The sequence below is a fragment of the Nyctereutes procyonoides genome, unplaced genomic scaffold (genome assembly GCF_905146905.1).
Source record: "Nyctereutes procyonoides isolate TBG_1078 unplaced genomic scaffold, NYPRO_anot_genome, whole genome shotgun sequence".
Lineage (NCBI taxonomy): Eukaryota > Metazoa > Chordata > Mammalia > Carnivora > Canidae > Nyctereutes > Nyctereutes procyonoides.
Genome location: NW_026575028.1, coordinates 7,477,664 through 7,493,581, shown reverse-complemented (window position 1 = coordinate 7,493,581; position 15,918 = coordinate 7,477,664). Strand labels below are relative to the sequence as shown.

The 15,918-nt window shown below is 40.0% G+C and overlaps 1 protein-coding gene across 1 annotated transcript in view; it reads left to right on the top strand.

Moving 5' to 3' along the window:
• The window catches only part of VAMP1 (vesicle associated membrane protein 1), an 84,437-nt gene extending 68,820 nt beyond the window's left edge, over positions 1–15,617 (top strand). The window contains exon 5 of the mRNA XM_055315561.1: positions 14,020–15,617. Within this exon, the coding sequence (XP_055171536.1) occupies positions 14,020–14,102 (83 nt within the window). The 3' untranslated portion in view covers positions 14,103–15,617. The remainder of the gene's footprint in view (positions 1–14,019) is intronic.
• The last annotated feature ends 301 nt before the right edge of the window (positions 15,618–15,918 follow it).

Below are 15,918 nucleotides of genomic sequence, written 5' to 3'. Positions count from 1 at the left end.
GATTGCAGATGGCTCTGGGAGAGGTGCCCCAGGGGCAGTGGGGAAGCCCTGCACATAGTTGGTGTGTGGACTACATTGGACCAATGCTGGTAGCCCCAGGGGATTATAAATAGGTCCTAACAGGAATAGCTATGCTGGACTAGGCTTTGCATACTTGATAGTAGACCCAAACATTAAAAATACTCTTAAAGGATTGGCACAGAAGCCACTGCCAATTTGTGCCACTGAGAGACATTTCTTTAGACCAAGGGATACACTTTATGTCCCTTAGGGTCCAATGGAAAGCAAAAAGATATCACATCAAATAAGTAAATCACGTCACATATCATTCTCAGGGTAACTGTCCAGTAGAGAATTGGAACAAGTTGTTGAAACATTTGCTGCTTGAAAGCAGGGGTGATAAAGGCATAAGGGGCTGGTTTACCTGCCTTCCTGAGGTGTGTACTCACGCTTAATGTGAGGGGGAGCTATGGGCAGTCCCCTTTGGATAGATCCTCTAATTCTCTTGGTGACCTGTGGAAAAGGGGTGGGGAGGATGTTGGTGTGACTATATAGTTCCCCATATCACCATAGTTTCTTTTTTCCTGCCTGATGCAGTAGTACCAGGACCAGGGATGCAGCTGTAGACACCAGGAGCAGGGATTAACTATACCTTTAAACCTTTATGCCAGAATTCTTAAGGGCCCAATAGGGTGGACTGTGCCTTGACCACATCTGGCAAAGCTGGGTTAACAGTGGATACTGATGTGTTACCTAGTGGTCAAGACAGCCCACTATCTCTGCACTTGTATCACCCTTCTCTATAGGAATGGGAATGGGCTGACAGAGGAGCTTGCTAAACTACTATTGCTGTCAGCAATCTGGACCAGTGAAGTGGCCAAACCCAGTGTCCTTCCCAAAGATAAAAATGTTTGGGTAAACATAAATGGAAAGAAGGAGAAATAATGGTTGAGGTTAAAGGAATGAAGAAGTGGTTTACACAAAAGAGGAATCTAATATAGTAGTCATACTTTGAGAGAGGCTCAGAGCAAGAGAATACTATTATCTTTCAGCACAATTTTACCAGATGCCTGGAAAGGGTAAAGCTATATGTTTGCTGAGAGAACCCCTGCTTTTATAACCTGATGTGAAAGGATTTCAGTCTAAAATGGAACCAGAGGATATGAAATGGAGATAGATCCTCACACATGTGCCCTCAGAACAGAACCAAGAGTCTGATTTTGATTAAATGCCTGATTTACGGAAGACTGAGACTTATCTCCTGACCAATGAACATCCAATGAATAAAGAATCTCTCCCCATATTTTTTTAAAAAATATTTTATTTATTTTTTCATGAGAGACAGAGAGAGAGAGGCAGAGACATATGCAGAGGGAGAAGCAGGCTCCCTGCAGGGAGCCTGACTCGATCCTGGGACCCCAGGATCATGCCCCTAGCCGAAGGCAGACACCCAACCGCTGAGCCACCCAGGCATCCCTCTCTCCCCATATTCAAGCCAATGAATTTTCTGCTTAGACTCCGGCTGGGCTTCCCCCTCTTTGTACTCCTTGCCCAAAAATACAGCCCACCCCAAGCAGTCAGTGGACCTGCCTATAGCTTGCTACAACATATGTTTCCTGAATTGCAATTCATCTGCTATTCCTGAATAAACTCAATTTCTGGTAATTTGAACTGGATTTATTTTACCTCTTTTATTTAGGTTGACACCAGCAAGGGCAAATGGTAGACTACAAACCTGAGTGGGTATTGTTCTGGAGACATTCTGCTCATATGATATGATGGTGAGCTAGACCAATTGTTAATAAATAAATCAGACTCTAATGATGTGCCACTATCTTTTAAGTCCTATCTTTCAGGCTACATCTATTACAAAGAATATTGCTTGGGAAGAAATTTCTGAGAACTACTTCCTTTTGGACTGTGTGGTGTATGGCTCCCAACAAACAGACAGTTGTATAACTAAATCTTGATGATCAAATTCTTAGAAAGGTCCTGGTTATAATTGATAATATATAATGGTTGCATACATAAATACTTATCACCCTTTTTTTTTAAGATTTTATTTACTTCTGAGAGGGAAAGATTGAGAGAGAGAGAGAAAGCCCAAGTGGGAGAAGAGGCAGAGGGAGAAGCAGACTCCCCACCGAACAGGGAGCCAGACATGGGACTCCAAGGTCAGTGACCTGAGCTGAAGGCAGATGCTTAACTGACTGAGCCACCTAGACGCCCCTTTATCACCCTAGTTTTTGTGGATAGAAAGCTATTAAGCAAAGTAGGAAAATATAATGGGCCCTGAAGGGATTAAAGTAGTGGGGCATCATGTGATGGGTTCTAGTTCCCTTGGAGAACGGCCCCATCCTGAGACAAGGAAGGCTGTGGGAGGCCTTGTGGCATAGTCAGACTAAATTACATCTAGGTGTGACTGCCACTCATCTAACTACAGCATAGGATACTTAACATTTTTGGGTATAAAGCTTGTTTCCTAACTGCACTTGTACAATTAGCATACAATGACAACAACACAAATGGTGGATTAAATAGCACTACAGACAGAAAAGGAACTAAGTGCCAGTCTACACATCTTGTGGCAAACGGAAATTTTTTTTGTTTTTAGATTTTATTTATTTATTTGATGCAGAGAGAGAGAGAGAGAGAGAGAGAGCACAGAAGCAGGGGGAGTGGCAGGTAGAGGGAGAGAGAGAAGCAAACTCCCTGCTGAGCAGAGAGCCCTGGCATGGGGCTCCATCCCAGGAGCCTGGGATCATGACCTGAGCCAAAGCAGAACTTAACCAACTGAGCCACCTAGGCACCCCCTGGAATTTGTTTTTCATAAGGAGTGATAGAGAGAAGGATTTATTAATTAGACTAATCTGAAAGCAGTTTACAGGGAGCTCTCTTGAGGAGGAAGGCAAATGATGGGAGTCAGCCTGGAAGGATAACAAGGCTTTAGCAAAGTGAGTCAGGCTGACTTAACAAATAATGCTGGATAATGCTAGAACACAGCAATAGAAAAAGACTTGCACCCTGGCCCAATAGAGTCCCCTGACTATTTTAACACAGGCTAAAGGAGGTTAAAGTGGCTGTAAGGTAATGGCCTTCAGTCCTAGCTTTGAGGGAGGCTAAAGGGGCACACCTATAGGAATCTTATGGAAGATTATGGAATCTTATGGCAAACTTAGGGAAGTTCCTTGGAAGCACTTGTCTACCTCAAAATAGGCAGAAATAAATTGTATCTTGTAGTATAGGTGGTAGAGATAGAAACCATTTTAAATACCACTTGTGGAATGGAAACCAGTCTCAGAAAGCCTGTGAGATGAGGTGGGATGACTGGCTTTGTCCCCATTTAACTTGGAACCCAGAAATAACTTCATAGCCAATTGAGGCAATGTCTGTTCTTAATAATATCTGGTATATGGGCAAAAGTAGTTACTGTTGGGAAGGCAAAGCAAATACCTCTGCAATTCTTACTGATTTGTTCTGTAATGAAAGCAAATTGTAATATGATCATACTGTGACATAGTGATGTTGGTAAAATTCAACTATCTCATGCAAATAAGTCTTGTGGTCATACTGATACTGATGATCAAATGTATTTGGGGATTGAATTAAAGCCTCCTCAGGATGTAATACCTATGGAAAATGGCCTGAAGAAGAACTGGATTTAGCTAACCATTAGCTAAATTTCTATGTGAAAGAGTTCCATAAAACTTACCCTGAAGTACAAATTGCAGTAGATTAAGGGGGAAAAAAAGAGTAATCAAATTAGTACAGGAACGTAAGATGTTTATAATGGCTCTTTAGAGTGTGTTCTTTTCTTCTATCCCTATTCTGTAGTGGCTTGTCCAAATGTTAGGCATATTTTGTTGGTACTATTGCTGTGTTTGTTCTATAAATATAAATGCTCTGACAGGTAGGATCATTTTGCTGTAAGGAATCTGTAACCAGAACACCTATTCAATATACTGGAAGTCCTGGCCAGTGTAATAAGGCAAGAAAATAAAAGTTTTACAGATTGGAAAGGAAGAAATAAAACTTTGTTTGACATGACATAATTGTCTGTGTAAAAGTCCCAAAAGATCTACAAAAATACTCCTAGAACTAATAAGTAAGTTTAGCAAGTTTGTAGGATATAAGTCCAATATACAAAAGTCAATCATATTTCCATGTATTAGCAATAGACAACTGAAATTTGAATTAAAAAATACAATTTATAATAGTCCCCTCACCTCCCAACCCCACTTAAATATTTAAGCATAAATATAACAAAGTATGGGGCAGCCTGAGTGGCTCAGCGGTTTAGCACTGCCTTCAGCCCAGGGTGTGATCCTGGGGACCAGAGATCGAGTCCCCCGGTGGGCTCCCAGCATGGAGCCTGCTTCTCCCTCTGCCTGCGTCTCTGCCTCTCTCTCTCTCTCTCTCTCTCTCTCGCTCTCTCACTCTCTCTCTCCCCCCCTGTGTCTCTGATGAATAAATAAATAAAATCTTTAGAATATATATGTATATATATATATATATACACACATAACAAAGTATGGGCAGGATATGTATACTGAAAACTACAAAACACTAATAAAATAAATCAACAAAGATGTAAATAAATGATGAGATATACTGTGCTCGTGGATTGGAAAATTCAATATTGTATGAATGTCACTTCTCCCCAGTTTGATTTATAGAGTCAGTGTATCCTCAATCAAAATCACAGCAGGACTTTTTTATTTTTTGATAGAAATTGGCAAATGGATTCTAAAATTTATTCGGAAAAGAAAAGGAACTGAAAAGAACTAAAAAAAAAACAGTTGCAGGAGAAATTACACTATTGAATGTCAAGACTTGTTAGGAAACTACAGTCATCAAGATAATGTGGTATTAGCAAAAGGGTAGACACGTAGGCCTGCAGTACCAATAGAGAGCCCAGAAATAAACCCACACAAATATTACCAATTGAGTTTTGACAAAGATACAAAGGAAATTCAAGACAGAAAGAACAATCTTTTCAACAAATGTTGCTGGAACAACTAGACATTTGTATGCAAAAACAAAAAACAAACTTCAACACATACCTCATATGTACACAAAAAGTAATGGCTCATAAGCTTAGATTTAAAAAATGAAATGTCAAAATATCTAGTAAAAAACACAGGAAAAAATCTATGTGAACCTTGGGTTTGGTGATAAGATTTCAGGTACTACATCAAAAATGCAACCCACAGGGTGCCTAGCTGGCTCAGTTACTCCATTTTTGATCTTGGGGTTGTGGGTTTGAGCCCCACTTTGGGGGTAGAGATTATTTAAAAATGCAATCCATAAAAGAAAAAAATTGATAAAGTGGGCCATATCAAAATTTTAAAACCTTGCTCTGTGACAGATATATTAAGAGAATAAATAGCCAAATCACAGGCCAGGAGAAAATATATGCAGATCGATTATCTGATGATGGACTTTTTCCAGAATACATAAAGAATTCTTAAAACTGTATGAGAAGACAAATGATCCAATTTAAAAATGTATGAAAGATTAAAAAAAGACACTTCAGCACATAAGACATACAGATGGCAAATAAGCATGTGAAAAGATGGTCAACATATGTCATTAGAGAAATGCAAATTAAAATCAGAATTAAGGGGGTAGCCCCGGTGGCTCAGTGGTTTAGCACCTGCCTTAGGCCCAGGGCGTGACCCTGGAGATCCTGGATCGAGTCCCGCATCAGGCTTCCTGCATGGAGCCTGCTTCTCCCTCTGCCTGTGTCTCTGCCTCTCTCTGTGTGTGTTTCTCATGAATTAAAAATAAAATCTTTAAAAAAATAATAAAATAAAATAAAATCACAATTAGGTACCACTATTCGCCTCCCAGAATTGCTAAAAAATCACTACCACCACCACCAAATGTATTTGAACAAAGGGAACTCTCATTGCAGGTGGAGATACAAAAGGATATACTATTGTCACTTTGGAGGACAGTTAGGCAGTTTCTAATCATGAGAAAACAGACAAATGCAAACTGAAGGACATTTTGTAGAGCAATTGATTAGCACCCTTCAAAACTACCAAGGGAAAAATAAGGAAAGAAATTGTCACAGATCAGAGAAGACTAAAGGGTCATGACCACTAAAGTCCATGTAGTATTTTGGATTGGATCCTGGACAGGTAAAAAGGACATTAGGGAAAATTGGTGCAATCTGAATATAGTCCATAGCTTAATTAGTATTTCAACAGAGTTAATTTCTTAATTTTAACTAACGAATCATGAGTATACGATATTAAAATAAGAGAGGCTGGATGAAGGATATCAAAACTTTGCGTACTGTCTTTGCAACTTTTCTGTAATTCTAAAATTATTCCAAAGTAAATAATTTAATGAGGAAAGAAATCCCACAGGGAGAAATACACTAATTAAAGTGGCTAATATTAAGGTAACTGACAATCTCAAGTTTTGATAAATACGTGAAGCAATGGAACCCTCATGCATTGCAGGTGGGATTGTAAATTACTTACATCATTTTAGAAATGTTTTAGCAGTAATAAATAAAACTGTACATATTTCCATCTTATGATTTACCAGTTCTATTTCTAGGTATGTACTTAAGAGAAATGAGTGCATATGTCTGTAAAAGAAATATTTGTGGTAATTTTATTCAGAATTGCTAAAAATTTGAAACAACCCTTAAATTAGAAAGAACCAAGAGAGGGGTGTGTGTGTGTGGCTTGGTCAGTTGAGCATCTGACTTTGGCTCAGGTTATGATCTCAGGGTCCTGGGATCGAGCCTCCTCTTGCCTTGCCTTGGGCTCCCTGCTCAGTGGGAAGTCTACTTCTCTTGCTCCTCCTCTGCCCCTCTGCCTGCTTGCACTCTCTTTCTCTCAAATAAATAAATAAAATCTTAAAAAAAAAAGAAGCAAGAGCATGGACAAATTTAGGTGTATTCATATAGTAGAATACCACATGGCATTTTTTTTTAAGAGAGAGAGAATGACAAAGTGTGAGCAGGGGCAAGGGACAGAGAGAGAATCCCAAATAGGCTCTATAGCATAGAGCCCAATGTGAGGCTTGATCTCAAGACTCTGAGATTATGACCTGAGCTGAAATCAAGAGTTTGATACTTAACTAACTGAGCCACTGAGGTGCCCCTGCATGGCAAAATTTTAAAGAGGAACCAAACTATTAACACTAGCAATAACAAGGATACATCTCAAAAACATGACATTGATTAAAAGAAGTCAGACACAAAAAGGCAAATACAGTATGATTCCATTTATATGTAGTACAAGTATAGGCAGCTTACTAGTATAATTGATGAGCATAAGTCATAAATTAAATAGTGAATATCTCTGGAGATATCCTGTATCTCAGATATGTTACATATCTCCCAGAATGTTAACTGAGACATAAGCAGTAAGGATTACTGAGAGGGGAGGGGCATGAAGTCTTCTAAGGGTACTGAGAATGTTCTTTATCTTCTGGAATGGCAACACAAGTCTATCCATGTGTAACACTTCTCCAGGCTGTACTTAAGATCAGTACACTTTACATACTTTACCATACATATCTTATGACTTAAAAAAAAAGATTTTGCCTATTTTTTTGAGAGAGAAAGAGAGAGAGAGAGCACAAGCAGGAAGAGGGGCAGAGGGAGAAGGAGAAGCAGACTCTCTGCTCAGCAGGAAGCCTGATGCTGGGCTCAGTCCCAGGACCCTGAGATCATGGCCTGAGCTGAAGGCAGACACTAAACTGACTGAGCCACCCAGGTGCCCCGTGTATCTTATGACTTAATAAAATGTGAAATAAAGAAGAATAAAAACTATAGTGAAAAAAACTTAAGTGGTTTGCTATTGCCTTTAAAGTCCAAAATCCTTGGGACGCCTGGGTGGCTCAGTGGTTGAGCATCTGCCTTTGGCTCAGGGCATGATCTTGGAGTCCCGGGATTGAGTCCCACATTGGGCTCCCTGCATGGAGCTTGCTTCTCCCTCTGCCTGTGTCTCTGCCTCTCTCTCTGTCTCTCTTTCTCTCTCGGTGTCTCTCATGAATAAATAAATTAAAAAAATAAAGTCCAAAATCCTTATTATAGTTTATAAGTCAAAGCGATCTGCTTCCTACTACTTCTCCAGCTTCATCTCTTTGTTCCCAAGCTCCAGCCAAACTATTCTTCCTATCATGGAGCCTTTGCATGCACCATTCTTCCATCAGGAGAATTCTCTCCTCTCCACTTCCCTTAGCTAACCTTAATTATTCTGCAGGTCACATCTTGAATTTCCTTAGGGAACCATATCCTGATCCTCAAGCTTAGATTAGGTCTCTGATTACATGGTGTGTTTCTCCTTTATAGCACTTACTTCACTGTAATTATTTTTCAAGTTTCAGAAGGCTAGATACCAGATTCATCTTGTTTGTTGTTGTATCTTCAGATGTCCAGTATGTAGTTTATATTCATCTAATGTTTACTGAATGCTAATTTTGAAAGTGAGGCTTGGATTAGTTTAATAAACCCAAGATCATCAACAAATACTGTTGACTCTGTATCTCCAGGGGATATCTCTAAACTGTGTACTTTCTCCATCTGTCTTGCAGGCTTCTATCTGGTCTTTCTGCTCCCATTCTTTATTCATTATCCACTGAATTATTACAGATAATAATGCTCTATTTTTCTATTCTCCATATAGCAGCCAAATTGATCCTTTCTAACATGAAAAGAGATTGCACTTCCCTTGCTTGAAATGGCTTCTCTGGATTTAAAATATAATGAAACTCCTTATTTTGGCTTATGAAGTCCTATGTGATATGACTGTCTGGCTCCATCTAGAGCCACTTTTGCTTCACCCACCCAACTCTAGTCTAGACTTGTAATCTCTTAACTCCTCTAATGTCCCAAGGTCCTAGGGACTTTTACACTAGCTGATCCCTCTGGAACATTCTTCCTCTTGATCTTCCTATGATTGGTTCCTTCTGCGTATTCATCTCAGATGTTACCTCCTCAAAATGACTTCCATGACCACTCAATCTAAAGTAGCTACATAGTGACTCTCACTTTCCATGTTTCAGTTTTCAGCATAATACTTATTCTCGCTTATTTATTTTGATCATCTGCCTCATCTATTGAGAGCAGGAGTGTGCCCTTATTGTTTGTTTAGCTTTGTATCTTTGATACCTAGAGCAATGTTTAGTACATAGTAGGTGCATAGCAGGTAAATATTGGAAATTTGATGAATGCATGATACCTCAATGCCTGAGCTCTTTATACCTTTCCAGCTGTTGGTAACCATAGGCTCACTGAATCATGTTTCTCCACAGATCACTCAGAACTGTGCTGTCCAGTACAGTAGCCACTAGCCACATGTAGCTATTTAAATATAAAATTAAGTTAAATTTAAAATTCAGTTTCTCCAGGGGCACCTGGGTAATGCAGTTGGTTGAGCAACCAACTCTTGGTTTCTGTTCAGGTCATGATCTCAGGGTCCCAGGATAGAGCCCTGCATCCCGGTTCTGGGCTGAGTGGCGTCTGCTTGAGACTCTCTCCCTCTTGCTCTGTCCCCCTCCTGCTCTGTCTCTCTCTCTCTTTCAAATAAATATTTAAAAAATAAAATCCTGTTCCTCCATTGCCCTAATCACATGTCAAGTGCTCACTAGCCACATGGGGGCTACCAGCCACCATATTGGACAGCACAGATAATAATTTTTATCATTACAGGAAGTTCTTGTTGGACAATGCTGATAGAGATTTTACAAATGGACTAGTCCCAAAGGGAGCCTTTAAGCCTTGAGTATAACGATAATTGCCTTTTGAAGTCTTGTTGCTCCAGAAAGGCTTCTGCACAAATTGCCCTATTTGACTGGACAAGTTTCTTTATCAAACAGGTGTTTCCAGGTCAGTTCATAATTTGAGGATCTCAGAAGTATACTACTTGGAACAAATAAAGCTTTTCATGATAAGCACATAAAAATGAACAGAGGGCAGCCCAGGTGGCTCAGCAGTTTAGTGCAGCCTTCAGCCCAGGGCCTGATCCTGGAGACCCGGGATCGAGTCCCATGTCAGGCTCCATGCATGGGGCCTACTTCTCCCTCTGCCTGTGTCTCTGCCTCTCTCTCTCTGTGTCTCTCATGAATAAATAAATAAAAATCTTTTTAAAAAGTGAACAGATACCTAGAAGAAGATCTAACACGGAACTATATAACTCTGTGCTGAGCAGAAGCATGGATGGGGGAAGTGTTGATACTGGGTTGGGGGAGGTGAAAGGTTTGTAGTCCTAGATATTAAACTAAATTAACTCTAAGGTATAATTCCTTTAAGGTGAACTGTTATGTCAGAAATTTAAATATAATTATAAGGTTATGAGGAACATAAAACAGACCAATATTAGGGCCCAGTTTATTAATGAGAATCTGAGATAAAATATTAGCAAACAGGATCCCAGAGGTACACTAAAAGAAAAATACAACAAGATAAAGTGTGGGTTTTTCCAGAAAAGTAAAGATAGTTTAGTATTAGGAAACTGATTTAGATAATTCATCAGGTTGATAGATTTAAGGAGAAAAGTAGTGCAATCAACTCTGCAAAGGCTTAAATGACATTTGTTTACTTCTAATAAAAATTCAATATCCATTGTTAATTTAAAACCTCGGTGAAACAGTAAGTGATGGATATTTTCTTAGCATAATAAAATAAACATATATATTACAATTCTTGCTGAATGGGGAAATACTAAAAGTATTCCCATTAAAATCAGGATCAAGACAGTAATGTTCATTAATGCTATGACCATTTAACATTGTTCAGAAAGTACTAGGCAATGTATTTAGACAAGATTAAAATGTATTAGATATATAAAAACTAGGCAATAGAGATTAATTTCATAGGATTTAAAGATGATAATCTAGAAGAATCAACTATTAAAGATGATAAGAGAATTCAGTAGATAGCCAGGTAAAAAAAAAAATAAGTCAGAAAAGATCCTGTTTCTGTAGCATTTACAAAGATAAAACACCTAGGAATGAGCTTAACAAGAAATACTCAAGATCTATACATATTTCTTAAATTAAACATTAAAACACTACTGAGACACACAAAAGGAATCAATACACAGAAAGTCATCATGTTCTTGAAAGGAAGGCTAGCATGAGGAAGATGTTAGCTCTCTCTGAATAATCTATAAATCTGGTGCAATCTCAATATGAATACCAATAGAAGTTTTTTTGGGGGGAAGGGTACTAAAGATGCTGATCTTAAAGTTCATTTGGAAAAAGAAATAAGAAAACATAGTTGAGATGAACGGGAGAATGAGGTAATTGGGCAATGGGCACTAAGGAGGGCATGTGATGTGATGAGCACTGGGTGCTATATGCAACTGATGAATTATTGAAACTACATCTGAAATTAATGATGTACTATATGCTGGCAAATTGAACTTAAAAAAAGAAATTCTGGAAACATTCTGGAAAAGGAGATAAAAAGGACCTCTAATAGATATTAAAATAGATATTAAAATAAAGCTAAATTAATTGAAAAACTGTGGGTGCTGGCAGGTAAAAAAGATCATAAGAGGAGACCTGAAAATCCAGAAGTAAATTCAAGTTCTTACACATATTTGGTTTATGAAAATGACAGTGTTTCCAATTAATGAAGAAAAAAAACCATTGTTTAATAGGTGATTTCAGGGGTAGCAAGATAACATGTGGAAATTTTCCAATAGAAAAGTGATAAGGAGGGCAGCCCCAGTGGCACAGCGGTTTGGTGTCGCCTGCAGCCCGGGGTGTGATCCTGGAGACCCGGAATCGAGTCCCACGTCAGGCTCCCTGCATGGAGCCTGCTTCTCCCTTTGCCTGTTGTCTCTACCTCTCTCTCAATCTGTGTCTCTCATGAAAAAATAAATAAAATCTTAAAAAAAATGATAAGGGAGATGAACAGACAGTGGAGATTAAACTACAAATGACTCTTTAACATAATGAAAATGTTTTCTCGTAATAAGATGAAAAAGTTCAGTCACAATAAGAAATGCAAATAAAAATTACACTGATATAACCTTTTTCACCTTTCAGATTAGCAAAACTCAAAATGTTTGATAACACACCAAAGTTGGTGTTTGCATATCGAAATGGACACTCTTAAAAAATAGGCATCCCTGAGTGGCTCAGTGGTTTAGCGCCTGCCTTCCACCCAGGGTGTGATCCTGGAGACCCAGCATCAAGTCCCACGTCGGGCTCCCTGCATGGAGCCTGCTTCTCCCTCTGCCTGTGTTTCTGCCTCTCTCTCTCACTCTCTATGTCTCTCATGAATAAGTAAATAAAATTTAAAAAAAGTTTTTAAAAAAATAGCTAATGTTCAGTCTCTATGGAGGGCAATTTGGCAATATTTACCAAAACAAAATATACCTACATTTGACCCCTTATTTTATTTTATTTATTTTATGATATTATTTATTTATTCATGAGAGACACACAGAGAGAGAGGCAGAGACACAGGCAAAGGGAGGAGAAACAGGCTCCATGTAGGGAGCCCGATGCGGGACTCTATCCCAGAACCCTGGGATCACATCCTGAGCTGAAGGCAGATGCTCAACTGCTGAGCCACCCAGGTGTCCCACTGACTCCCAATTTTCTTTCTAGCAATTTTATTTTTTTTTATTTTTTATTTTTTATTTATGATAGTCACAGAGAGAGAGAGAGAGGCAGATACATAGGCAGAGGGAGAAGCAGGCTCCATGCACCGGGAGCCCGACGTGGGATTCGATCCCAGGGCTCCAGGACCGCGCCCTGGGCCAAAGGCAGGCGCCAAACCGCTGCACCACCCAGGGATCCCCATCTTTCTAGCAATTTTAAAAAAGATTTTTAATGTATTTATTTGAGAGAGAGAGAGAGAGAGAACGAGCCAGGGGGAGGGATAGAGGGAGAAAGAGAAGCAGATTCCCTGCTGAGCAGGGTGTCTGCCACCAAAGTGGGGCTCAATCCCAGGACCTGGAGATCATGACCTGAGCTGAAAGCAGACACTTCATTGACTGAGCCACCCAGGCGCCTCTCTAGCAAATTTTTTTTTAAGATTTTGTTTATTTATTCATGAGAGATACAGAGAGAGAGGCAGAGACACAGGCAGAGAGAGAGAGGTAGGCTCCATGCAGGGAGCCTGACGTGGGTCTCAATCCTGGGTCTCCAGGATCACACCCTGGGCTGAAGGCAGGTGCAAAACTGTTGAGCCACCCAGGCGTCCCTCTAGCAATTTTTTGATAGCAATACTCCCACATGTACAAAATGACATATATTATTATTGTGGAACTTTTTTAAAAAAAGAGATTTATTTATTTATTTATTTGAGAGAGAGAGAGAATGCATGCAAGATGGGGAGGGGCAGAGGAAGAGGGAGAAAGAGAATCTCAAGCAGACTCTCTGCTGAGCATAGAGCCCAATTCAAGGTTGTATCTCACAATCCTGAGATCATAACCTGAGCTGAAACAAGAGTTGGACACTCAACCAACTGAACCACCCAGTCACCCCTGGAATTGGTTTTAGTGGTAAAGGTTGGAAATTAATTAAAAAGCCTCAAAGGGATCTAGTTAAATGGGGCAGCCATGTAATGGGATACTATACAGATGCAGATACACAAATTAAGGAGGGAGCTTTTTGATACTGGTATGGAATTATGGCCAAGGTATTTTGATAAATGAAAAAGGCAATGGGAAGGATATACAGAGAATGTGCTGCCATTTGTGGAAAAAAAGGAGGAATATATATACATATATATATACATATATGTATATATATTTGTAGTATTTGTATATATTTGTCAATGACTTCTGAAAAAGCATCAGAAACAGTAACATTGATTGCTTCCACGGAGGGTACTTTGGTGGTTGAGTGTCAGGAGTGGAAGAGAAACATTTCACCATTTACTGTTTGATATTTTCTGAATTTTGAGCCATATGAATAAATTACCCACCCAAAGAAAGAAAATGAAGTTAAAACTAAAAAGAAAAAGAAAACTTACACTGATTTACACAAAAAAAGAATATCTCATGAACCATATTCTTTTTTTTCTTCCAGGACCTCCATCCTCAGAAGACTGGCTTTTTATCTCTGTGGCCCCTTCTCATGATAGCAAGATGGCTGCCACAGCTCAAGCTTAGCTTCCTTACTGGCCTCCCTGCACCTATGCTGTCATTGGTTGGACTCAGTGTTGGCTTTGTCCTCCATGTGATATAGGAGTGGTGTTCTCAAAGATAACATATGGGGGGTTAGCTGGATTCGACTTAATTGTCCCATTATCAGCTACTCTTGTATCTGGTTCTTTCTTTCTTTCAAGATTTTATTTATTTATTCATGAGAGATACAGAGAGAGAGAGAGAGAGGCAGACACACAGGCAGAAGGAGAAGCAGGCTCCATGCAGGGAGTCTGATGTGGGACTCAATCCTGGGTCCCCAGGATCACGCCCTGGGTGGAAGGCAGGCGCTAAACCACTGAGCCACTCAGGTATCCCGTTTCTTTTGAAGACAACAATCAAGGGAGTGCCTGGGTGGCTTAGTCAGTTTAGCATCTGACTCTTGGGTTCAATTCAGGTGATGATCTGAGATGGAGCCCAGCATCGGGCTGGTGCTCAGTGCAGAGTCTGCTTGTCCCTCTCCCTCTGCTCTCTCTTCCTCTCTTATATATATATAAAAAAAGATTAGGACACTGACATATAGGAGATAAGACCACCTGAAGACACAGGGGGAAGACAGCTATTGGCAAACCAAGGAGAGAGGCCTCCGAAGAAACCAACCTGCTGACACCTTGATCTTGGACTACTGGCCTCCAGAACTGTGAGAAAATAATTTTCTGTTCTTGAAGCCTTCCAGCTTGCAGTGCTTTGTGAGGGCAGCCCTAAAATTAACACAGGCTGGTATCATCCTAGATGTGAAGGGTGTCACCTGGGACTGGGCCTTGGCACCATTTCCTTAAAAAAAGGTTTCCTCCTTTTATTTTGCTGAAAATTGAAGAAATTTTTTTTTATCTAAATGCATTGGAACAATGATTAAGGATTCATGTGGTCTGGGTCTGGCATACTGGAAGAGTGGAGGGATTAACTCTAAAGATACAGTTCACTATAACTTCCTTTTTTTTAAGCAATTTTTTTAGGATTTTTTTTTTTGAGAGAGAGAAAATGAACAGGAGGAGGGGCAGAGGGAGAAGCAGACGCCCCACTGAGCAGAGAGACTGACGAGGGGCTTGATCTCAGGACCCCGACTCAATCGCAGGACTGCAGCTCCATCCCAGGACCCTGGGATCCTGACCTGAGCAAAGGCAGATGCTTAACTGACTGAGCCACCCAGACATCCCAAGGCTTACTTCTTAATAAAGGAGTTTGGATCTAATACTCTCATGGTCAGCCTTAAATAACCCAACCACTCAGATGGATCGGACGGCTCCTGCAGCATGTGTTTTATAGCCACACCATCTTGATGAGCCCCAGTGACAGAGTTCTTAACATCAGACCCAGATGGTGACCTTTTATGGAAGGAGAAGGCGGCTGCCTGTGGCTTTCCTCACAATCCTTCACGTTCAGGTTGTCTCTACCAGGCGGCGAGGCTGATAAATTCTGAGGCCCAAACATTTCCTAATCCTAATCAAAGAGCTTGAGAAGATTTAAAGTTCTTTTTCTGGGGGAAAAAAATAAGAGAAAAAAGAATAATAAACAAGTAAAAATCCTAGGTGCCCCTTCTTAGTTGAAGGAGATCGGCCTGGATCTCTTCACTGTCTGAATGTGAGTGTGATCTCTCACATTTTATGTCTAAAGTGCACATCTTTCCCTTTGATCAGCCTTGTGGAAAGAGCATGCTTTCACTTTGCATTGTGGTTGGCGGTGTGAGAGTTGGCCACGACTGAATGCCCACAGGACATGAAGAAGTCTGATTATTTGAGAAAACCAGCCCTTTTTGTTGTTGCTGTTGTTTTTACCTGTTCAG